At 43.5% G+C, this 26,988-nt stretch overlaps 1 protein-coding gene across 5 annotated transcripts in view; it reads right to left on the minus strand.

Annotated features, from left to right (window-relative positions):
- CPLANE1 (ciliogenesis and planar polarity effector complex subunit 1) overlaps positions 1-26,988 on the minus strand; it is a 92,572-nt gene that overhangs the window by 53,277 nt on the left and 12,307 nt on the right. For all 5 annotated transcript variants that reach the window (XM_075842070.1, XM_075842079.1, XM_075842052.1 and 2 more), the window contains exons 12-18: positions 24,805-25,517; positions 22,616-22,827; positions 15,879-15,959; positions 14,923-15,102; positions 14,056-14,223; positions 7,227-7,449; positions 6,996-7,135 (exon numbers count right to left, since the gene is read on the minus strand). In XM_075842070.1, coding sequence (XP_075698185.1) covers positions 6,996-7,135; positions 7,227-7,449; positions 14,056-14,223; positions 14,923-15,102; positions 15,879-15,959; positions 22,616-22,827; positions 24,805-25,517 — 1,717 coding nt within the window. The remainder of the gene's footprint in view (positions 1-6,995; positions 7,136-7,226; positions 7,450-14,055; positions 14,224-14,922; positions 15,103-15,878; positions 15,960-22,615; positions 22,828-24,804; positions 25,518-26,988) is intronic.

Raw genomic sequence — 26,988 nt, forward strand, 5'->3', positions numbered from 1 at the left:
TCAAATTCCATCCACCACCCCTTAAGCTTCTGTAGAAAGCCCTCATCCTTTGCCAGAAAGGCGGGGAACCTCCAAATAAAATCAGTTTCCCTAGCTACTGTGTCGGCCAAAGTAATGGTAACCGGGGCATGGTCCGAAATAACGAGATCCTCAATCGCCGCTTCACATAATCGTCAAGATAATGCATCATTAAAGAGGCTCTGTCACCAGATTTTGCAACCCCTATCTGCTATTGCAGCAGATCGGCGCTGCAATGTAGATTACAGTAACGTTTTTATTTTTCAAAAACGAGCATTTTTGGCCAAGTTATGACCATTTTCGTATTTATGCAAATGAGGCTTGCAAAAGTACAACTGGGCGTGTTGAAAAGTAAAAGTCCAAGTGGGCGTGTATTATGTGTGTACATCGGGGCGTGTTTACTTCTTTTACTAGCTGGGCTTTCTGATGAGAAGTGTCATCCACTTCTCTTCAGAACGCCCAGCTTCTGGCAGTGCAGACCTGTGACGTCACTCACAGGTCCTGCATCGTGTCGGCACCAGAGGCTACAGTTGATTCTGCAGCAGCATCAGCATTTGCAGGTAAGTAGCTACATCGACTTACCTGCAAACGCCGATGCTGCTGCAGAATCATCTGTAGCCTCGGGTGCCGATGTGTCCCCGCTCGTCTGACACGATGCAGGACCTGTGAGTGACGTCACAGCGTGATCTCTGGAGAACACGGCTGTGTCTGCACTGCCAGAAGCTGGGCGTTGTGAAGAGAAGTGGATGATACTTCTATACACAACGCCCAGCTAGTAAAAGTAGTAAACACGCCCCGATGTACGCACATAATACACGCCCACTTGGACTTTTACTTTTCAACACGCCCAGTTGTACTTTTGCAAGCCTCATTTGCATAAATACGAAAATGGTCATAACTTGGCCAAAAATGCTCGTTTTTAAAAAATAAAAACGTTACTGTAATCTACATTGCAGCGCCTATCTGCTGCAATAGCAGATAGGGGTTGCAAAATCTGGTGACAGAGCCTCTTTAACTAGCAAGTAATCAATACGCGACCATGACTGATGGACATGAGAAAAATGTGTGTATTCCCGCGCATCAGGGTGTAGACACCTCCAAGCATCTGTTAGGGCAGTGTGTCTTAAAAAGTCTGGCAAGATCTTATCCCTATTTCTCTGCGAACTAGTCCCTGCGCTCCTATCTTCCCTGGAGGACCTTACAGTGTTAAGGTCTCCCCCTAGAATTAAAAGCCTAGTGCGATCCTGCTGGAGTTGGGCTTCCAAATGACCAAAAAAACCTGTGTTAACCGTATTTGGGCCATACACATTATGAATACTGATAGTTTCCCCTGCATGTTCCACCACTAGATGGATCCAACGGCCCTCGTTATCACGCTCCTGGGACACCAGCGTAAACGCAAAATTTTTATGTACCAGAATTATAACTCCCGCCTTACCCTCCCTTGCCGGCGAGCCAAAAACCTGGCCCACCCAGAATTTTTGCAAATACTTAAACTCCGGCTCGGTAAGGTGAGTTTCCTGTAATAGGGCTACATCTGGGTGCAATCGTTTCATGTGTCGCAAAAGTTTGGTCCGTTTCTGTGGGGATCTCAGCCCTTTAACGTTCCATGAGATTATTTTCATGTTATTGGGCAGTGCATAAGATGAGCTAAAATGTCTAAAAGTCGTGATAGGTTCGGGGAGTCAGATCCATCTTTTCCCAAAAGCCATGCGTAAACATTAAGAACGTAGCCAAAACCCGGCTTAGAAACCAAAACTAAACTCCAATTACCTAAAAAAAACGAAAAATCACCTGCGGCAGGGGTCACCAGCCCCTTAATACCCATTGGTGTAAGAAACTTCACTTTTTTCTGTTGTGCCAAAACACGTCCCTCCCTCCCCCTCCCCCCCAGACCTGCATACATATCACCTTCAATGAGTAAGCTACACCTGCCCTTGCCACCTCATTAACCCTTCGCCGCCTGTACAAAAGTTATACATTCTTATACCATCGGTTTAACATCCTAGAGTCCGTTTGGACTATAACATAACATGTCAAAATGAATACTGCTTCACCTCTAGGTTTCCCTGCCTCCTTTTCCAAGATCCCCTACCGAACCTTCCCCAAATATGCGATCTGTTGCAGATATAACTAATCCTTTGCATAGGGGAGGCATTGTATCATTCCCGGTCGAGCACGCCCACAAGGAGAGATCTCAGAGCCTGCCCTAACTCACTCTCTAATCCCCTGTAGTGAAAATGCGGGGAAATACCAAAATGCATACATTTTAACATTATAACGTTATAACATTAGGTCAGCTGCTGACCGGTACAAGGTGCCTTATAAGACCGCCAAATGCCGCCCTCAGAACTTTTAAAATTATCTGCAAACTTATCTGCAGCCGATCGGAACCTGCGATTGATCTACAGCGTCCACATGACCATCATCACATCAGATAAAATGGTGCTGAGAAAACTTCGCCCGTCAATCAGGAGACGTAGATCGGGTGCGGTCCCGCGTTCGCCTCTGCGGCTTCGGAGAGTCCCCCTCCATTTCCGGATCGACCCCCCCGGGATCTTCCTGGTGTGGGCATTAAAGCTTCTGCCCAGGTTCGCTCCATATCTAGTCTATTCCGTTTGGCTTCTCTTGACTTGCGATTTGGACTGTGACGCTCCTCGTGCTGGGGTCTGTGTCTGCAAAGCTCTGTAAGTGCGTCCTCCGCTTCCTTCGGTGTGGTGAAAATCTTGGTCCGCCCGTTTTCTTGAAACACCCGTAATAAGGCTGGGTACTGCAGGTTAAAACGTATTTTCGCTTGGAACAGCGCGGTACAGATCTTGCTGAAAGAACGCCTTCGTTTTGCGACCTCCATAGAATAGTCCTCGAAAAGTAGCACTTTCATGCCCATTATTTCCAAAGGACGCGATCTGCTGCGGAATGCCTTCATAAATGCCACCTTATCATTGTAATCCAACAGCTTAAAGATTACTTGTCTGGGACGAAGCGAACTGTGGTCTGTTGCTGGGAGGTTTCTGGGGTCCGGCCCCACTCTGTGCGCCCTCTCCACCCGGCAGGGACGTGGAAGACCTAACGCTGCTGGCAATGTCCTCTCACATAGTCGCTGTAAATCAGAAGGGATCACCGCTTCTTTCAGCCCCACCAGTCGCAGGTTGCTCCTCCTGGAGCGGTTTTCCAGATCCTCCACCTTGTCCCCCAGCTGCGTAGTAACAGACAGCACCCCTCTGAGTTTGGATTGCAGACGCTCATTTTCATCCTCCAGCAGCGTCATACGCTGTTCTAATTCATCAGTCCTGGAAGTGACTTGTGCCAGCTCCGCATGCACGCAGTTCAGGGAATCTTGCACCGTTTTTTCCAGTGCCTTTTGCAGGTCTGGCGCTATCTGCTTGGCCACTTCACGGGCCAGGGCTATATAATCAATAGGTGCAGGATTAGAAGAGACTATGGGCTCTGCAGGGCTTGAAAGCTGGGACTGAGGGTGCTGCAGCTCATCTTCCTGTGTGTATAGCAGGGTCGCAGTGGCGGGAAGCGCCGCCATCTTACCTCCCTTTTCCACGGCCGCGGCTGAATCTTCCATGGCTGGCTTATGCGCACTTCTGAGGAGGTACCTGTCCATACAGGCACCACCGGGTATGTTTCTGTGTGCAGGGCTGGTGGCTTCACAGCTCATTGTCGTCGCCGGAGCGACTATTGCGAGCAAGCAGGCTGGACGGGAGCGCGAGCTCAGTCACTCGCGTCCTGCATCGCCAGCGCCGGAAGTCGATTCCCAGTACTTTAGCGGTCGGATAAGTTGCGGCAAAGGCAGCAGCCGTATGTAAAATTTGCATAGATGCGGGCGGGGGGATGCACATGCCCAGTATTACATAGGGAACATTTTCTATGAGGGCATACACAAACACATATCTGCCTTCACTATCAACTTTGGTATGGATGGCCTCCCACCTCACGGATTTGTGCACCAGGATTGAAACACCTCTTGAATATGAAGTATGACAAGAGTGGCCAGACCACTGAACCCACGGTCGGGTCACTGTTCTCATTTTGGCAGGTATTAAGTGAGTCTCCTGGAGGCACAATATATGAGGGTTAACTCTACGGATGTGGCTATACAGTATAACTCGCTTCTGCGGACTACCCATACCCCTCACGTTCCAGGACATTACAGTTAAAGAAGACATCTATACATTGCGATATCCATATGCAGGAGTGAGCCATAATCCCTGATATTGCAATTACTTTTTTATTGCTCCAATAAATCTAAAAATGATATTTTTTTTTTCAAATTGTCTCCATTAAAAATGTCCTAGCGTTTTATGGCTACAGGTTGAATGGAGACCTACATGTCTCCATGGTAACAGACTACAAACTCTGTGTAGTCTGATTCTGCAGTCATATTGTCATCTATACGTACCCTACTTTTGCTACCACATGTATGTTAGTATGAAGTAGGAGACAGATGGCAGGGAGTATGATTGCAGGATCAGACTACACACGGTTTGTTTTTAGTCTGTTACCATGGAGACACATTGGAGATATGCTCTCCAATAGAGTTACATGCAGTTCACTGGGATGATGTTTTACGGTGAGCATTTCAAGTCTTCAGCAATCAAGTTAACCCCTTAAGTACGAAGCCTATTTTGGCATAAAGGCATGCAGGAATTTTTTCGTTTTTGCATCACCACATTCAGAGAGCCAAAACTTTATTTTTCCATCGACAAAGCCATATGAGGGCTTGTTTTTTGCTGGATGAGTTTTATCTATCAACGACACCATTTTGTAGCGCATATAACTTATTGATTAACTTTTATTACGTTTTTATGGTGGGAATTTGGGTTTTAAATCTATGCTGTTCACCATGCCGCGTAAATAACTTAGGGCCTGTTCACATCAGCGTTGGCTTTCCGTTCCGAAGTTTCCGTCAGAGGTTTCCGTCGGGTGAACCCCGCAACGGAAAGTCAAACTGAAACCACAGCTTCCGTTTCCGTCATCATTGATATCAATGGTGACGGAAACGGAAGCTGTGGTTTCAATTTGATTTTCCGTTGCGGAGTTCACCCGACGGAAACCTCAGACGGAACCCCGGAACGAAAAACCAACGCTGATGTGAACAGGCCCCAATTCCTTTTATTCTAAGACTCGATACAAACTACGTATAGGTTTTTATGTTTTACTGCTTTGGCACAATAAAAACGTTTTTTCCATTAAATAATTTGTTTTTGTGCCGCCACATTCAGAGAACCATAACCTTTGTATTTTTCAGTCATGTAGCCATACGAGGGCTTGTTTTATGCGGGACACGATGTCGTCGTATTTATTGGTAGCATTTGGATTACATGGGATTTATGGATTAACTTGTATTAATAATTTTTTTGGGGAGGGGTATCCGTGCCGTGGAAATGTTCCGGGAATTATGGAACATGTCCGTTCTTTTGCATTTTGCGGGCCGTGCTCCCATACTTTGTATGTGAGCACGGGCCGAAAATGCAGCGGTCAGTCGGAGGCCGGCCGTGCCCGCAATTGCGGGCCGTGATTGCGGGCACGGTTGTGTGCATGGGGCCTTACGGCTTCAGCAAATAAATATATTAAAAAAGTATGCAATTTTCCAACATACTTTCTGCATCAAGTCCTCGTGCTTTTAAGATCTCTGCTTGCTGTCATTCACTAGAAACGGTCATGGTTTACTCCCAAGGGATACAAATCCATCCTGGTCAGGTGACGGACACACAGGTGCACGGCTCGTTACAGTACAGTTACCAGAGCGGTGTCCAGCCGTAATGAGCCGAACACACAGGTGCACATCACATGACCAGGACGCATTTTTATCTCTTGAAAGTAAACCATGAAAGTTCCTAGTGACAGCAAGCAGAGATCTTGGAAACAGTGAGAAATTGATACAGAAATAGATTAGAAAATTGTGTAACTTTTCATTATACTCATGAGCGTCAGGCAGTAGCCACATCTTGACGAGCATAGTCATCATGCTGATTGAACTGGTATTGCGCCCGTGTGACCAGGAGGGGGGCAGCGGCTCTAATACACCACCGCAGCCCCGCTCAAATGGCGGAGATCAGAGACATCTCTGATCTACCTTTGAATCAATGCTAAGAGAAGCAGATAAAGGGAGAGTCTGGGGGCGGACCCACCTTTCATCGCGTCACGGGAAATTACGGTGATGCGATCTGGTGTCATACCTCGTGTGGGCAGACAGCAGTATACACCATAGGTATACGCCAATACATTATAGTTCAAAAATCAAAAACAATAAAAGTTTAAAAAAAAATAAACTTTATTAAATCAAAGTCGCAAAACATAAAAAAAATACACATATTTTGTATCCTCGCGACGGTAACACCCTGTACAATAAAGTTATAACATTTATAATGATTGGTGTATGCTGTAAATAAAACAAAAAAATAATTAACTACAGAACTGCTTTTTTCCCCCGCATTTTTGCCATAATAAAACGTAATAAATAAATTAAACGCTAATGTATATGTACCAAAAAATGGCACACAAATTAAGTAAAGACACGTCTCGCAAAAAATAAAACTTCATACAGATACAGAACACAAAAAATAAAATTATGTCCGTTCGAACGCAAAAAGGCTAAATAAAAAATTCTGGTCCGCAAGGGGTTAAGGCTGGGGTGCAGTCACATGCGGTCCCTGCTGCCTTAGGGTGCTCAAAGACCCCACTGCAGTTTGGGAAGACCTCAGCATCATAAATGGCACAAGGAAGGTGGGAGCCTAGTACAGATTTTGTTACACCTCTCCTGGGAGGAGGATTGTATTGTTTTTCTTTTTTTCTCACATCTCCAGCTCGGAGGACCCCAGGAATATTAAATCGGTCACTACAGCTGCCTGGCAGGTTCTACCCTGCCCCCCAACCCCTATAATATCCCATATGAGTAACTTATAATGCATCGTCCTACACATTGGGGAAATCTTTGAACATCACATGACACAATCGGACATAATTACCAGTGAATTGCTTTGGATCGGTAGGACCCTTATTTATGGCTTGTGGATTGGGTGGGTGTCCTAGGAAGGACTGCAGCTTCTCCTGGAATACGTGGGCAGGAGCCAGACACAGCGGCATCGCTGGAAATTCTCCTTTCTGTCTGAAATAAAGCAAAGGACAGACAATAAATTATAAAGGCAGAACCGGCACCATGAAAGTGGATGACGCTACAATGTGGAAGGTGAACCTACTCATCCGCCATATTGCTCCTGAGGCCGTTATAAGCCACCGACATTGAAACGGACATTTTCCAATCTCCCAGCTTGTTTGCCATCCACGCAGCTTCTGATATTAGGCCACCAACGAGGAGCAGGTCCAGAGTATACTCCACCGTCCACACACTGGAAAGATTCTGATCTCTGACCAGGCTGGCAACTATACCGTGCTGTAGAGGAACCACCCGAGGAAGCTGATCTATGGGAGACACAAAGGTAGTCCACACTTCAGTAGGATTATTCCCCTCAGCACCCCATCCTATATGGACATCATAAAGGGAGATACTCTACTCTTACGTCCCTATACTGAATAGGGGATGTCCCCCTTTTAGAATACATATGCACTTAATAAAATGAGATGTAATCTTGTGCAATTGTGAAATGTGTAGGGCAGGACCTTATAGGGGATGTTCAATTTAGAAGACCCATTGTCATACACCCTATTAAGGAATTCTGAGGTAATAGAGGGGGTCCTCTGTTCAGGATCCTCATCTCATGGCCATAGTGGTTATAAAGAGTGTCTCCCTCTCTGGAGGACCTGACCTGCCCTGTATTACACAAACAACACATTGATATGAATAGACACTGTGTAATACTTCATTTCTCCTGTGGTGGAGCTGCAGGGAAATAGAACAGTTACTGACAGGTTTCCTCACAGATCACAGTTAATCACCGGGGTTCCCAGCAGGAAGACACTTTGTGATAAGCTTTTTGTCAAGAGACCTTCTAACAAGTAGTGATTGTCCAAAGCAGGCGATTTTTCTTTAACAATAGAATAGTAAGTCTTGCTATGATTGTCTCCTTTTTCTTTCGTCTCATATCCCAATCTAAAGAAGCCCCAAGTATTAATTTTGTATGTTCCTTTACCTGCACCTTTAGAGCATCTAAAATAGAAAATTTAGGAAAAGTGGACTGTGTTAACCCCTTCCCGCTCCTTGACGTACTATTACGTCATGGCAGCTGTATCGTTCGCGCTCCATGACGTAATAGTACGTCTCGGGAGTAACGGCCGTTTCGGCCGTCCTCCCGACACATACAGGAGCTGTGACGCTGCTGTCTTGTTCAGCAGCTGTCACAGCTCCTACAGCGGGGACCGATCGCTGTGTCCCCGCTGATTAACCCCTTAAAAGCCGCGTTCTATAGAGATCGCGGCTTTTTAGGGGTTAAGCTGCCATCGCCGGCCCGCTACGCGATAGCGGCCGGCGATGGTGACTATGGCAACCGGACACCAAACAATGGCGTCCGGCTATGCCATAGACGGAAGCCTAGTGGGTCCTGACAACGTCAGGACCCACTATGCTTGCTGTCAGTGAGTAGCTGACAGTTCTAATGCACTGCACTACGCATGTAGTGCAGTGTATTAGAATAGCGATCAGGGCCTCCTGCCCTCAAGTCCCCTAGTGGGACAAAGTAATAAAGTTAAAAAAAAGTTAAAAAAAGATGTGTAAAAATAAGAAAATAAAAGATTTAAAAGTAATAAAAGTAAAAATCCCCCTTTTTCCCTGATCAGTCCTTTATTATTAATAAAAATATATAAACAAATAAACTATACATAATTGGTATCGCCGCGTCCGTAACGGCCTGAACTACAAAACTATTTCGTTATTTATCCCGCACGATGAACGCCGTAAAATAAAATAATAATAAACCGTACCACAATCACAATTGTTTGGTCACTTCACCTCCTAAAAAATGGAATAAAAAGAGATCAAAAAGTCGCATGTACCTAAAAATGGTACTGATCGAAACTGCAGTTCGTTACGCAAAAAATAAGTCCTCGCACGGCTTTATTGATTGAAAAATAAAAACGTTATGGCTCTTAGAATAAGGTAACACAAAAAGTGAATGATTGTTTACAAAACATATTTTATTGTGCAAACGCCATAAGACATAATAAAAACCTATAAACATCTGGTATCGCCGTAATCGTATCGCCCCGCAGAATAAAGTGAATATGTCATTTATAGCGCACGGTGAACGCTGTAAAAAAAAAAAAGAATAAAAAAACAATAGTAGAATTGCTGTTTTTTAGTCACGACGCCACCGAAAAATATAATAAAAACTGATCAAAAAGCCGCATGCACCCCAAGAAAACTGCAATGGATTCCTCAAGGGGTCTAGTTTCCAAATTGGGGTCACTTTTGGGGGGTTCCCAATATTTTGGCACCACAAGACCTCTTCAAACCGGACATGGTGCCTAATAAAAAAGAGGCCTCAAAATCCACTAGGCGCTCCTTTGCTTCGGAGGCCGGTGCTTCAGTCCATTACCGCACTAGGGCCACATGTGGGATATTTCTCAAAACTGCAGAATCTGGGCAATAAGTATTGAGTTGCGTTTCTCGGGTAAATCCTTTTGTGTTATAAAAAAAATGGTATAAAGAGGATTTTCTGACAAAAAAAAAATGTAAATTTCACCTCTACTTTGCTCTAAATTTCTGTGAAACACCTAAAGGGTTCATAAACTTTCTACATGCTGTTGTGAATACTTTGAGGGGTCTAGTTTATAAAATGGGGTGTTTGATAGGGGTTTCTAATATATGGGCCCCTCAAAGCAACTTCAGAACTGAACTGGAACCTAAAAAAATAAATAAATGAGGCAATACTTTGCTTCTTACATTATACTGATAATGAGCCGTGCCCACCCCGAGATGACCCCAGTTTTGACCGTTTGTATAAATGGAGACCCCTATTAGACCGTTCCAGTGCCCGGTTTTCCCAAGCATACACCCCGAGAAGTGTATTTCTATTGATGAGTCCCTGGTACATTTTAAAGGGAGGGTTCAATTCCGCGAGTACCTGCCGGGTAAGAGGGCAAGGTATGGCGTGAAGATGTATAAGCTGCGAGAGTGCATCAGGGTATACCTACAGGTTTAGGATATATTAATGAAAGGCCACCCCCAAACCAGACTGCATCCTGGACTACAATAGGTACATGGGAGGGATGGACTTGTAAGATCAAGCCCTGAAGCCCTACAGCGCTATGCGGTGTGGTATAAGAAGCTGGCCGGGCACATCATACAGATGGCTTTGTACAATGCGTACGTGCTACATCGATGTGCAGGCCAGACGGGAACTTTCCTGGAATTTCAAGAGGTGATTATCAAGAACCTAATCTTTAGGGACCAAGAAGGGGGGGCACCCAGTACTTCTGGAAGCGGGGCCACACGCATCGTACCAGGGCAACACTTTCCAGGAGAAGTTCCCCAAACTGGCAAGAAGGGAAAAAGTCAAAAGAGGTGCAAAGTCTGCTATAAGAGGGCGATAAGGGATTACACAATATATCAATGTGACACGTGTCCCGAATAACCAGAGCTCTTATGAAAGAGTGTTTTAAAATTTATCATACATCCCTTGGTTTATAATCTACCCCAGTTTTACTTACCCTGATGCACTCCGCACAGCTTATCCCCCCTCGTCTTTCCCCTCTGGGCCCTGCTGTGTGTCCAGGCAGCTGATAACAGCCACATGTAGGGTATTGCCATACCCGGGAGAACCCACATTACAGTTTATGGGGTGTAGGTCTCCGGTCAAAATGCTCACTACACCTCTAGATGAATGCCTTAAGGGTGTAGTTTTTAAAACGGGGTCACTTCTTGCCGGTTTCAACTGTACTGGTACCTCAGGGGCTTCTGCATACATAACTTCGCACTAGAAAATCCCCAGTAGGCCAAATGGTGGTCCTTTCCTTCTGAGCCCTCCCATGGGCCCAAACGGCAGTTTATCACCACAAATGGGGTATTGCGGCACTCAGAACAAATTGCGCAACAGAATGGGGTATTTTGTTTCTTGTGAAAATAAGAAATTTTCAGCCAAAACTACATATTATTTGAAAAAAATAATTTTGTTTTCATTCCCAGCCCAATTCAAATAAGTTCTGTGAAAAAACTATGGGGTCAAAATGGTCACAACACCCATAAATGAATTCCTAGAGGGGTGTAGTTTCCAAAATGGGGTCATTTGTGGTTGGTTTCTATTGCTTTGATACCTCTGGGGCTCTGCAAATGCGAGATGGCACCCGAAAACCAATCCAGCAAAATCTGGACTCCAAAGAACACACAGCGCTCCTTTCCTTCTGAGCCCTCCCATGGGCCCAAACGGCAGTTTATCACCACAAATGGGGTATTGCCGCACTCAGGACAAATTGGGCAACAAAATGGAGTATTTTATTTCTTGTGAAAATAAGAATTTTTGAGCTAAAATGACATATTATTGGAAAAAATATATATTTTTTTTAATTCCCAGCCCAATTCAAATAAGTTCTGTGAAGAAACTATGGAGTCTAAATGGTCACATTACCCATAAATGAATTCCTTGAGGGGTGTAGTTTCCAAAATGGGGTCACTTTTGGTGGGTTTCTATTGCTTTGATACCTCTGAGGCTCTGCAAATGCGACATGGCACCCGAAAACCAATCCAACAAAATCTGGACTCCAACAAACATATAGCGCTCCTTTCCTTCTGAGCCCTCCCATGGGCCCAAACGGCAGTTTATCACCACAAATGGGGTATTGCCGCACTAAGGACAAATTGGGCAACAAAATTGAGTATTTTGTTCCTTGTGAAAATAAGAAATTTTGATCACAAATGACATTTTATTGGAAAAAATGACATTTTTTTAATTTCACAGCCCAATTCAAATACGTGCTGTGAAAAAACTGTGCGGTCAAAATGGTAACAACAACCCTAAATGAATTCCTTGAGGGGTGTAGTTTCCAAAATGGGGTCACTATTGGTGGATTCCTACTGTTTTGGCACCTCAACACCTCTTCAAACCTGGCATGCTGCCTAAAATATATTCTAATAAAAAAAGAGGACTCAAAATGCACTAGGTGCTTCTTTGCTTCTAGGGCTTGTGTTTTAGTCCACGAGCGCAGTAGGGCCACATGTGGGACATTTCTAAAAACTGCAGATCTGGACAATACATATTTAGTAGTGTTTCTCTGGTAAAACCTTCTGTGTTACAGAAAAAAAAATGAATAAAATTGAAATTCAGCAAGAAAAATGAAATTTGCAAATTTCACCTCCACTTTGCTTTAATTCCTGTGAAATGCCTGAAGGGTTAAAAAACTTTCTAAATGCTGTTTTGAATACTTTGAGGGGTCTAGTTTTTAAAATGGGGTGTTTTATCAGGGTTTCTAATACATAGGCCCCTCAAAGCCACTTCAGAACTGAACAGGTACCTTCAAAAAAAGGCTTTTGAAATTTTCTTAAAAATATGAGAAACTGCTGTTTAAGTTCTAAGCCTTGTAACGTCCAAGAAAAATAAAAGAATGTTCAAAAAACGATGCCAATCTAAAGTAGACATATGGGAAATGTGAACTAGTGACTATTTTGGGTGGTATATCCGTCTGTTTTTCAAGCAGATGCATTTAAATTCTGAAAAATGCAATTTTTTATAAATTTTCTCTAAATTTTGCAAATTTTCACCAATAAACACTGAATATATCGACCAAATTTTACCACGAACATGAAGCCCAATGTGTCACGAGAAAACAATCTCAGAATCGCTTGGATAGGTTTAAGCATTCCGACGTTATTACCACATAAAGTGAAATATGTCAGATTTGAAAAATGGGCTCTGAGCCTTAAGGCCAAAACTAGGCTGCGTCCTTAAGGGGTTAAACTTTTCTACAGTGGTGATTGCTAAATCCTGGCTAACATAGCCCTGGCCTTTAACCATTCTCCAGGCAAAGATGAATGCGAACAGGCAGAAATGGAGAGACTATAGGCTGCCGTATACATTGGACAGCTAGGTTACCAAACCCTCCATAAACATGTACATTCAAAAGGGCATGCATATTAATTTGATAGGGCATAAGCATCTACCAGGCACCACTTATCTCCAGGGAAACAAAGGACAACTCAACATTGCCAACTTATTATTTTGTTGGTATCATTAAAATCATATAAAATGTGTATGGGCAGCTTTTGTCAAAAAGTCTTGCCAAACGACAGTAAGGCAAATATTTTCCCTTCCTTGATTTCTATGTTTAGTGTCTCACAGAGGCAACTCCTTCTCAGATTGAAGCCACTATGGCGATCAGTTGATTGCTGCAGGTCCGGCCTCTCATACCCCCGACAAACCGCTGATTTTGTCAAATGGAGCGGCTATCCTCTCCTGCTCCTAGAGGGAGGTCCCAAGTGGGCGACACCCTCTATGACTTCCTTATGTTTATAGGGCATGTGGAGAGAGGTTGTCTTTGCCAGACAATCCCTTTAAGTTGTCCATCTGATACGAGGTTTCTAGATGTCAAATTTTCAGCACATCTTGCGGATATCTTCCCTTTCTGGGATTCCCGAACAATTGCAATATTTAGACAAAAAGGTGTCAAAACAACGTAGTAAAAAAAAAAAAAAAAAGTCTATGATCTATGGCAATAATACAGAATATGATGTAGAAAAGCAACTAAACCGGAGTAGGAGCCCATCTTACATGTCTGGCAACTACAATGGGGCAACCATACATAGTACATACTGCATTGCATAGCAAGCCAGGAGAAGATGGGGTTTGTAACTTTAAGGGGGTCGTCCTATTAGGAGAAGCACTGCCGGTATGACCTATTAGGTCATCTGGATGTCATAAAGGGGGATTTCTTGATTGGGACCCCCTTCTATGTTACAGAATTGGGCCGTAAGAGTCGCTCTCGCTCTGGCGGACATGGTGTGTCCGTGTATTACATGGACGGCTATGCGCTTGAATGGGCGGTATGTAATGCTGCATGGGAGACAGGTGGCTGGCCGCTGCCTTCCCCGGCTATAACAATATACACTGCTTGTACGAACTAGAACAGAACATGTAGCATTACCTGTAGAGGCATGAAGAGGAGCCAATATACAGACATTGTGTGGAGGAAACACATACAGCAGCTGGTTAGTGAAATATGCCGCCATGAATCTGCCCATAGATCGGACCACAGCAAGCGCTGCATCTGGGTGCACCAGCTCCAACACTCTGTGCCCAGTCAGAGGATTTGCTGCGGAGAGAAAGGAACAGACATATGTATAGATGAGAGCCAAACATGTACAGATTATCTGCAAAAAAAAAGCTAGATATAAAACCCTATATAATATCCTAAAAAATCCCTCATCCCTCCAAGCAGTTCAGAAGAAAACATTGAGTGAAATGCTTAACTTATTTCTGCCACCAGGGGGAGCTCACAGCATATGAATTTATCATTGAGTTCAATGGGAGTTGTATAAATCTCTATGCAGTGAGCTCCCCCTAGTGGAAGCAGAGGAGAGACAGAAATGTCTCATCTACTGTATTTGAGAAGGCGATTTGAAGATATTAAGATTAAAATTAAATTATAGGTACACTTTCCTGCCCGAGACCACCCTTATTAACCCCTTCACCATCCTTAACAATAGAATACTAAACATATATTAGGTGTAAAACACTAAACCAATCTAAAACTTCCAGAAAAATTTGATAATATATATACACTATGGGCCGCCATATATAATGTATACCAATATTAACCACTTCATCCTATTAGACCACCAGAGATATTAGGTATTAACTGCTAAGTGTGATTTCATTTATGTAGAAAGTAGCCAAAGTCCTTATAACGGGGGTACTTTGGCGGACTCCGATGTGGCCACCATTAGGGCTAGTCCAAGGAAATATTCCTGCCAGCCTCAGAATATGTGAAATATGATAGATACAGACTGACCTGTAGAGATCTCCCCCTGAATACTCGGCTCTGTGTCGGGTATCAGACGAGATCGGATAAGCAGCTCTCTCACCAGCTGGTCGCACATGCCCTGGGCATCATTAAGATTGTAGTGATAGAGGTGACAGTAGAGTAGTGCCAGGTAATAACGGGTCTGGAGTATCCCACTTCTCCTTCCTCCTAGAAACAGGAACCATAAAGAAATTCCATAAAGACGCTGCAATCTGATGATAAGTCAGAGATCCAGACGCTTCACTAGAAGCCATGTGTCAGGTAGGCACAGATCTAGTCTCTACATTTAACGCCTCATCACAGACTTAGGTTGGATTCACACGGCGGTGTTGATTCCGTGAGATACGGATGGTATGTCGGCCGTATTTCCCAGCCCGACCACAATTCAGGGAGCCGGAGTTCCTAGAATCATAGTTACTCTTTACCTTTAATTCTTTTGCTCCTGCACCATTGAATTCAGTGGGAACTGGAGGGGACCAAGCTCATGGACCCCCACTGAGACCCTCTTTGACATGTCCACTATGATAGATGTTTTGCCCATACACTTACTATAGCTGTTGGGATGTTTGTCTGTCTGACAGCCATCCCTTACAACTCCCCCATACATGTGAATGGTTGGGCTGAATGTACATGTGTTTTCAATGGAGAGAGCGGAATAAACCGCTAATGTGTGTGGGCACCTCAAGACTTGTCGAACATGTCCATGAATACTACATTACTGTGTCCTTTTTTATCGCTTCTGCAGGCTAAGACAGCAATTCAGATAACCGGTACATATTGCAGAATTTAAGGGATTGGAGCTGAGCTGCAATACCAGACACATCCCATGGATGAGAGGGGCGATGTTTCTGGAAAAACTAAAACCAGACTTTATCGTGAAATTACCCACTAACCGATTCCAGAAAATGTCCTGTCTGTGACAATGAGGACACAGGGACATTTACCTCGAGCGGTGACCGCCACTAATTCCTTTCTCCAGAACTCTACTGACTCTTTGTAAGATCCCAACAAGAAATATTCTTCTCCTAATATAAGATAAAATGCAGGTAACACATAGGTTAAGGAGAATTAGAATATACAAGAAAAAAAAATTACAATAAATATTATTAAAACCTGGGATTGTTGGTTTTACCAATAGGGTCAGGACTCTTCATTACACATCAGCGATCATCCGGTCCCCTAACAGGAAACACATCCATATACTGTCCCCTACCGGGGCACCTGTCCACCTGTTACCGATCACATCTAAGATATGTATTTAGAAGTGATCGGTAACAGACTGATCGACCGGCTTTCACTGAACCCGTCAGTCCCGCTGACCCGACGGATAACGTTTTCAGCTCTAGATACAGCTGCTCTGTATACAGGATAGAAAGCAGCTGTATCTCAAAAAGTAAAAATCATTTATTTTTTTTAAATAATTAGAAAGTTGCACCAAACACACTGATGTTTTATAAAAAATAAAAAGCTTTCGAAGGCGTACATAGCCTTTAACAAAAATGCAGCAAAAACACACAGCGTTATCACACAATTATAGTAATTGCAGCATTTTGTGCTGTAATTTGAAAAACTTGTGCCGAAAAAAAAGCAACAAAACCATGGCCAAATATACATTTGTTACATGAGGATTGTGTTGCGGATTCGGCTACAGATTTCACTCTAAGCATTGCAGGGTTAATCTGTGACAGAAGGGATGTCCAGCGGGACTTCAATTCTGCGCTGATTTTTTTCAACTACACGTGGATGGGATTTTGAAATATTTTACAAAGGAAGGCAATGGTAGACACATGGCACAGTATAGGCATACAGCCGCATGTGTATTGGGCATATATTTATCGACACACTTCATACAGACAAACCAAGCGGTTAAAGAGGTTCTCCAGGACTTTCATATTGATGGTCATCAATGTCAGATCGGTGGGTGTCCGACTCCCAGCACCCCCACCAATCAGATGACTTACAAACGCCGCGATCTCTCCATAGTTTACCAGACACAGCGCCGTAACGTCTGTGCCCGGGATTCCACTTTTCTGCAGCCCGATCCTATTCACTTGAATGGGACCAGAAGGGCAATTACAGGCACCGCTGCTACAATAGTGTACAGCGCTTTGCCTGGTAAACAATGAAGAGATTGCGGCCCCTTCAGTCAGCCTATTGGTGGGGGTGCCTGGAGTCAGACCCCCACCGATCTGATATTGACGACCTATCCTAAGGATAGGTGATCAATAAAAAATGTACCAGAGAACCGTTTTACAGAGGTTTTACGGGACTGCAATACCAAAGGTCAATCCTTAGGATCGCAACACAAAGAGATTCCACCGCACTGGACTGCAACTGGGTGCACGCCTCAATTGGACCTGGTCCACGGTCCTCGATATCAGGCAAGAAAATACGGACAGAGGCAGCACTTCCAAAAGTAACAGCTTTTTATTCACCCGTGCGACGTTTGTCCAACAGGACCTTTCTCAAGCATAAAACACACAAGTCATAGGTATATAAAGGCTCACAGAGTCAAATATTAATCAAACAGTGATCAAGACAACAAACCGTATAAATCTAACGCCATACTGTAAAAGATGCAATCTAAAAACACCAGCATGGAATAGAGGTGATAATGCATACGTATATAAAAATGGTTAAGGGACTGGTCTAGCAATAGGCAGTCCAAATCTCCGAAGTGTAATTAATGATATAATAACTCACCCCGTTTGTATAATAAAATGATTGCAGATAATCATCTACAGAAACCGGATGGACAAACTCCTCATGGATTCCGGCGTCCATGTGTTCATACTGCGCATGTCACATGGGTGGGAGGAGAAAAAAATCACAAAAAACAATACATCGCGAAATCACGCGAGATTGTGTGCAATAATTCCCGCACATGCGCAGTAGGTCATTCACCGCACGGCGGCCATCTTGGCAAATTGTACTAGATCTATTCCGCGCATGCGCAGTGAATAACTCACTATGCGGCGGCCATCTTTAAAGCTGGAAAGAGATCGATCTAAAAGAGAAAGGTCTTGTAGATTACTATGGGGCAAAGCATTACCAGACTGGGATGACCTAAAAGGTTCCATTATTGCTGCAAAAAATATGCGGAGGGGATCAATATGTACAACTATAGTCATAATCCTAATATAAAATCAGGATACATACTGTGATGTGTGAACAGCCAAAGCAGTGCAACCTTACTAGTGAAAAAACGTTTTATTGTATCCCTTATCCATTTATTTCTACAAACACTCCCAATATGATTGATGATATATGAATATATGATGTTGACGCCAGGCTAATATTGATCAATGTCTCCTGATATACTACCCCCATAACAAGAGCCAAATGTCAATATCCAACAATGCATTTAATAAAGGATGCCATGGATGTGAACTACTAGAGCAGCAATATAAGGACTCCGAAAGACAGAGGAGACCGTCCAATCCGTAAATAGAATCTGCAAATGACAAAAATGGGAAATATATAAATATTTAAAAATTCCCATAAATTGCAGTAAACATATCGTCGGTGTGTGTGTGTGTGTGTGTGTGTGTGTGTGTGTGTTCAGATTCATATACAGAAATCGACAACGTGTGAAGACCATACAGGGCACATCAGAGGAACAGAAAATCACAATCTATGTATCCATCAATTGATGACTGCGCCGACTTTGAAGTCAACATTAAGCCCTTGCGGATATAGGGAATCTAATCTGTGGATCCACTCAAGTTCCCTACGTTTGAGTCTAGGGACTATCGCCACCCCTCCGATGTATAGGTATGTGGTCAATGATCCAAAATCTTAGATCACTGACCAAATGTCCCGCCGAGACAAAATGTGCGGACATCGGGAGATCAAGCTTTTTCTTTCTGATAGTGGATCTGTGTTAGTTTATACGTGCGCAACATTCTTGTGTGGTTTCCCCCACATATATCAGTTTACAGGGACACTGTAGTACATATATATAACATGGGATGACGCACAGGTCAAAAAATGTTTGATGTGAAAGACCTTGCCATTTGTCGGATGAACAATCGTATTGCCCTTTTCCATGATGTTGCAATTAATGCAATTCAAACATGGAAAACATCCCAATTTTTTTGTAAAGATCCCACGTACGCATGTACAAGTTGGTCCCGTAAATTCTTTTGACGCCTAAAGGCCATCATCGGGCGACTACCAAATTCAGGAACAGCAACAGACAAATTCCTAAGTATATTCCACTCGTGGCGTATAATGTTGGAGATCCTATAGCTGATTACAGAATATGTAGAAGCAAAAGCTACTCTATTTGAAGATATTTTATTGCGAGATGTCAGTAACTTTTCCCTTGTGACAGTATCAACCTGGTCCCTCTTTGTTTGTAGGAGGGCTAGTGGGTATCTACGCTGAGCGAATTTATCGCTCAGATCATCTAAACGTAGTGTGAGATGTTGAGGTTCTGCTACAATACGTTTAACTCTTAACATTTGGCTAAGAGGTAAAGACTCCACCATCCAGCGAGGATGTTGGCTGTCGTATCGCAACTGTTGCGATCAGTGGTCTTATGGTATAGATCAGTGACTAATTTGTCACCCAATGTAAATGAGGACTGTGAATTTGATATCCTCATCAATGGAGTTGAGGAACCCAAAAAAACTCCTCAAGCTGTAGTATCGTGCCAATCCAGATAACGAACACATCGTCTATGTATCGCCACCACCTCAGTACATGGCTGAAGTGGTGGGACACAGACGTGGCGTTCCTCGAGGGCCGCCATGAAAATGTTGGCGTATGTGGGAGCCACATTGGAGCCCATGGCGGTCCCCCTCCTTTGAATGTAAAAGAAGTCGGCAAACAGAAAATAATTCTCTGTAAGCACCACCTCCAATAAGTCCATCAAAAAAATGTGTGCCTGCTCTTGAATACGCTGACCCACCCAAGGCTTCCCTTACTAGACTAAGTCCCCTATCGTGGTTAATGGAAGTGTAAAGGCTACATACGTCAAAATGATGTCACCAGTCAGGGATATGTGTGATAACTTCACTATAAAATTTATGGTATCCTGGATGTATGATGTAGCAGAAATGGCATAACCCCTAAGTGTTTTATCAAGAAACACTGCTATGGGATTAAAGATGGAGTCCCTCCCTGATACAATGGGGCATCCCGGTGGTTTATGCAGACATTTGTGTATTTTAGGAAGACAATAAATCGCAGGGGTGACGGGGTGTGTCACGACAAGGAACAAATCCTTGTCAATGATCCCCACAGATAATGCATTTTGAAGGATGTATGCAATCCTACGTTGGATCCTAAAGTTAGGATCACCAGACACCTTTTCATACACATTGACATCATTGACTTGACTTTTAATTTCATCAAGGTATAGTGATGTGTCCATGACGACCAAGGCTCCACCTTTATCGGCTGGCTTGATATTCAGGGACACATCACCAGATAAATCCTTGAGAGCACTCAACCCTGGCCCCCAAAAAATGAGGATGTTTTCCATGTTTTAATTGCATTAATGGCAACATCATGGAAAAGGGCAATACGATTGTTCATCCGACAAATGGCAAGGTCTTTCACATCAAACATTTTTTGACCTGTGCGTCATCCCATGTTATATATATGTACTACAGTGTCCCTGTAAACTGATATATGTGGGGGAAACCACACAAGAATGTTGCGCACGTATAAACTAACACAGATCCACTATCAGAACGAAAAAGCTTGATCTCCCGATGTCAGCACATTTTGTCTCGGCGGGACATTTGGTCAGTGATCTGAGATTTTGGATCATTGACCACATACCTATACATCGGAGGGGTGGCGATAGTCCCTAGACTCAAACGTAGGGAACTTGAGTGGATCCACAGATTAGATTCCCTATATCCGCAAGGGCTTAATGTTGACTTCAAAGTCGGCGCAGTCATCAATTGATGGATACATAGATTGTGATCTTCTGTTCCTCTGATGTGCCCTGTATGGTCTTCACACGTTGTCGATTTCTGTATATGAATCTGAACACACACACACACACACACACGACGATATGTTTACTGCAATATTTGCGATTTTTTTTAAATATTTATATATTTCCCATTTTTGTCATTTGCAGATTCTATTTACGGATTGGACGGTCTCCTCTGTCTTTCGGAGTCCTTATATTGCTGCTCTAGTAGTTCACATCCATGGCATCCTTTATTAAATGCATTGTTGGATATTGACATTTGGCTCTTGTTATGGGGGTAGTATATCAGGAGACATTGATCAATATTAGCCTGGCGTCAACATCATATATTCATATATCATCAATCATATTGGGAGTGTTTGTAGAAATAAATGGATAAGGGATACAATAAAACGTTTTTTCACTAGTAAGGTTGCACTGCTTTGGCTGTTCACACATCACAGTATGTATCCTGATTTTATATTAGGATTATGACTATAGTTGTACATATTGATCCCCTCCGCATATTTTTTGCAGCAATAATGGAACCTTTTAGGTCATCCCAGTCTGGTAATGCTTTGCCCCATAGTAATCTACAAGACCTTTCTCTTTTAGATCGATCTCTTTCCAGCTTTAAAGATGGCCGCCGCATAGTGAGTTATTCACTGCGCATGCGCGGAATAGATCTAGTACAATTTGCCAAGATGGCCGCCGTGCGGTGAATGACCTACTGCGCATGTGCGGGAATTATTGCACACAATCTCGCGTGATTTCGCGATGTATTGTTTTTTGTGATTTTTTTCTCCTCCCACCCATGTGACATGCGCAGTATGAACACATGGACGCCGGAATCCATGAGGAGTTTGTCCATCCGGTTTCTGTAGATGATTATCTGCAATCATTTTATTATACAAACGGGGTGAGTTATTATATCATTAATTACACTTCGGAGATTTGGACTGCCTATTGCTAGACCAGTCCCTTAACCATTTTTATATACGTATGCATTATCACCTCTATTCCATGCTGGTGTTTTTAGATTGCATCTTTTACAGTATGGCGTTAGATCTGTACGGTTTGTTGTCTTGATCACTGTTTGATTAATATTTGACTCTGTGAGCCTTTATATACCTATGACTTGTGTGTGTTTTATGCTTGAGAAAGGTCCTGTTGGACAAACGTCGCACGGGTGAATAAAAAGCTGTTACTTTTCGAAGTGCTGCCTCTGTCCAGTTTTTCTTGCCTGATATCCTTAGGATAGGACATCAATATCTGATTGGTAGGGATCTGACTCCAATCAGCTGCTTGCTTACCAGGCACAGCGCCGTACATATGGTTATGGCAGTACCTGGTACTGCAGCTCAGTCCCATTCAGCTGTGAGCTGCAGTACCAGGCACCACCGCAACCACATGTAGGGCGCTGTGCCCCAGCAAGTGCAGCGGACCCTTCAAGCAGCTGATCAGGGAAGGTGCCTGGAGTGATATACCCAATGATCAGATATCGATAGCCTATCCTAAGGATCATCAATATTACAGTCAACAACAAAAAAAACCTTTATGCTCGCACAAGGGTAATCCAGCTTTTCCCAGGCTCCTGAATGGCAATACAGCACTTTGGTAGGAGAAATTGAATCCAGCCTGACTAAGCAGATTTGACATTCAGAAGGCAGGGAGGCTGGTGTCCGCCCTTGTGGGAACACGTCATGGCAGCCATATGAGCATGACCCTCATGAGCATCGTATACACTACCAGTGACAGGAAGAAGACGTAAGCTCCCGGCCCAATATTCTCCCCCGCTCTGAAGCTCGGCCTGTATATGACACAATAGAAACCCAATGGCTTCTTCTTCACTTTGGACCTCGGGAGACGACTGCATGGATTGATGGAGAGAAATGTTCTTCCTTAATCGTGTCTGGTACCAAAGGGTCTGATTGTACAAGAGACGCCACAGCGCAGCCACCCTGCAACACAGAAGTCACCCATTTATTACAGTACAGGAAACATTAACCCTTAACGAAGCACGCCGGCAGATTTTCTTATAAAAAAATTGACAGGTACCTATTAGGCTATGTGTAATGCACGGCTAGATAGGCAACTACATATGCAGCCATGGTGGTCTTTCTTATCCCGCTGGCTGTCATGTTTAACCGATGGGGAGGTAAAAAGGCACCATCTATAGGGTAAAATGGCCGAGATCTGAGTTATTACCGATCTCGGTGGTTGCCGCAGGAGGCCAGCTTTCGATCACAGATGTCCTCCCGTGGGCAATGGCGTGGTCATCGCTACTGTGTCTGCCTCATCACTAGGCCTTCAGGGGTTAAAGGGTTATTCCTATCTCATAAAGTGATGGCGAATTTTTAGGATCTCTGGGACCTCCACCGATCCGGAGAATGAAGGGGCCGCAGCGCTGATTTAGCTCTGTCCCCTTCAATGTTTTTCCCTGCACAGCGGCATCCCTGGCCACCAGCTGTAAAGAGGGCGCCGCTGTGCAGGGGAAACTTTGAAGAGGACGTAGCTCTAAACCCGTGTTGTGGCCCCATGATTCTCAGGATCAAAAGGGGCCCCAGAGGTCAGACCACCCCATATCAAAGATCCTATCAATATGCCATCACTTTATAAGATGGGAATACCCCTTTAATTCACCGCTCTCCTCGAGTTGTCCGATATAATTAAATGGCATATCTGCCTAGTTCTACACCAACATACCCCATGCTCCTATATTCTTAGATAAGTAGTAAAGAAAAGCCCATGACAAGCATCATTTCTAGAGACTGAAATCCACCTATTGTCTCATCACTGCTGTCTCTTCCCCATGCTTTACACTGCAGATCTGCCTGTTCATATTAGCTGCTGTGAGTAAGCACAAGCCCCTAATCTGGAAATCAGCGTATGAAGAGCTGATTTCTATGAAGAAAAGGATAGAACGATTATAAACTACGGAAAACTAAACCAATAGTGATAAAAAGCTTATTAGGGAACGGTCACAATTATAGTGAGGAAAAGCAGCATCAACAACGGGGGAGCCTGGAGCTGCGTTCATTAATGTGACAGTGAGGCTATTCTGAGTGGGAGAACCCTTCCTATTTCATATATATAGGGTTAACGTCATCTGAATGATGACTAATGCCAGTCTCTACCGGGGAAATATGTGCAGTTATCTCACAAAACCACCTCTATGGAGCCTGATCTTATACGGCCAGTTCAGGGGTACACTTAGAGGGTTTTTTTGCGAGCATTTTGTGAAAAAAATCCAGTTGAAAACTGAAATTCTTTCTACCACCACTAGGGGAGCTCAGCATATGAATTTATTATTGAGCTGAGACCTGTAAAACTGCCTATGCAGTGAGCTCCCCCTAGTGGCAGCTACAGGAAGACAGAATTCTATCATGTTACACTATGGATGTGTGAAGGAAAGCAGTGGTATTGCAGCTCTTTATATAAAAAAAAATTATAATAATAATATGCCCCGACTTTTATAATAATTCTGCACTTACTTATTAAATCTAAATAAATTATAGCTACACTTTCCTGCCCGAGACCCCCAGAAACCCCTGCACCATCCTAACCAATATAATATTATATCACAAAATCATGACAATAAATGGTTACATGTTAACCACTAAAGCACCATAGACCTCCAGAGATATTAAATATTAACCCATAACCACCATGTATAATTTATACCAATATTAACCCCTTCTTCGCCAAAGATATTTGATATTTATTGCTCAACCACCCAGAGTATGAACGGAATACTATTACTAATCCCAAAACCACCCCATGTAAAAGTGTATGATGTCATTTCAAGGACACGGGATCCCAAAGAGACAAGACTGTTGGGAAACGTGGCCTCTCATCCCATATAATACCTACTATCTTGTAAAGGGAAACCTCTCATATTACATCAAAGCTATCGACCCGCCGTTTTCACAATGTACCTTTTGACTGACTTCATAGTGTTAATTCCTGAACTCGGGGGTTCCTTAATAACGCAGTGAAGAGACGAGCCCTGGATCGGTTGCTTGACTGCTTCGAACACAGGAGTCTTCAGAAAGTCAAGATACGCCACGTCGTCCATTGTTGGTGCCACGGAGAAAGACTCAAACCTTACAGTATAAATTGCATTCAAGTTCTGGGACACCATCTTTAACAAGTAGAAGCTTTCCAGTAGACTCTTTGAGTAAAGCCGCTGGTGCTGGAGAAGGATCAGCTTGACGGACTCTGCGGTCAGTTTTATCACGTGTCCAATAGTCTGCCGTGGAGCCGCGTCCCAATATAACACGGTAAGACACTGGTGAAAGATAGAGATATAAGATGTCCAGGGGTTACCTCTAGTTTTCTTTCTGGAAGACTTATCTGCTCTGATCATTGGGCATTTGGGACTTTGCAGTATGGCCAGAAAGTGAGTGAGGCAGCCGACTGTGTAGCGCAACAAGGTGCCCGTCTCTGCCACATTACCCATAGACACGCCAACCGCCCACGCTGTCAGTATAGTTCTGTGTATGCGCTGCAGCTCCAGGAGGACGTCGCTTTTCTCTGTATATTGGTCGTTGGCGTGGATGGTGTCAAACATGGAAGCAAATTCGAGTCTGCCCTGCTCGGCTCTGCTAAATGCGTAACAATCCTGATTATCCGAGTCCTCGCTGTCCTCCTGAAAACAGAAAGAAGACAAAAATCTAAAATATTCACATAATAGGGAGGTCATACACTTGTCTCTGTTAAGTTATTTCTCCAAACGCTACCATAAAGTTGCACGCTCGGCTGGAAGTGCAAGTGTATTTTAATGGAGCGAGGTCTGTGATCAGCTGTGATCTGTGGGGAAACCTGGCAGTAAGTGTTCAGTTTCCCTGCAGCGCCACCACAGGAGAAATGAAGCATTACAGTGTGTCTATTCATATCAATGTGTTGTCTGTGTAATACAGGACAGGACAGGTCCTCCAGAGAGAGAGACGCTCTTTATAACCGCTCTTCACTCTGCCAAGAAATAAAGATCTTGAAAAGAGGAACCCCCCTCCATTAACCCCTTCCAGTCGCAGTCCTTTTTAAGATTTTCTATTTAATTTTTTCCTCCACAGCTTCCAAAAGCCATAATTTTTTCATTTTTCCGTCGATATAGTCCTATGAGGGCTTATTCTTTTGCAGGATAAGCTGTAGTTTTTAATGATACCATTCTGGGGTACATGCGACGTTTTGATCACTTTTTATTCCATTTTTTGGTGGGAGATGAGGTGACCAAAAAAATAGCGATTCTGTCGTTTACATTTTTTTTTTTACATGCTTAATAAAAAAACTTCTGAAAATACGGAGCAGTTTTCAAGGGAAAACAGCTCCTGATTTTCAGCCGTTTTTGAAGCAACTTGCGTTTTTCGCTGCGTTTTTTTTTTAACGGCTGTTTTTGGAGCTGTTTTTCTATTGAGTCAATGACAAATGGCTCAAGAAAGGACATGCACATTTTTTTCGCAGGTGTTATTTTACACGGCCGTTTTTCAAAACGGCCGCGTAAAAAAAAAAAAACCCCCGTCGGAACAGAACGCCGTTTATCCCATTGCAATCAATGGGCAGATGTTTGGAGGCATTCTGCTTCCGATTTTTCGGCCCGAAAAACGTCCGAAAATTATTTCGTTTGGAATTTTGAGGCAGATTTTGCTCTGCCTGCACGCATGGGCCATTGAACGCCGGAAAATACGCTTTCTCTGTGGGACCTCAATGGGAGGTCAGAGACGTAAACGCCCAAAGATAGGGCATGTCCCTTTTTCCCGCAAGCCATTTTTTCAGCTCGCGGGAAAAAAAAAAAACTTCTCCGCCTCCCATTGAAATCAATGTTTTTTTTTCCCGATGAGAGGCATTTTCGTCAGTTTTTTGGCACGTTTTCCGATACGGATTTAAATAAACTCCGTGTGAACTGACCCTAATAGTTCAGACTTTTACAGATGCGGCGCTACCAATTATGTTTATTTATTTCTTTACAATGCTTTAGGGGGGGAAATGGGAAAGGAGGGGGTTTGAACTTTTAATATTTAATTTTTTTTGTGCATAAAAAAACAAAAAAAAAAAAACTTTAATTGATTTTTACTTTTTTATTAGTCCCCCTTGGGGACTTGAACCGGCGACCGTTGGATCAC

This window comes from Rhinoderma darwinii, chromosome 1 (assembly GCF_050947455.1).
Source record: "Rhinoderma darwinii isolate aRhiDar2 chromosome 1, aRhiDar2.hap1, whole genome shotgun sequence".
Lineage (NCBI taxonomy): Eukaryota > Metazoa > Chordata > Amphibia > Anura > Rhinodermatidae > Rhinoderma > Rhinoderma darwinii.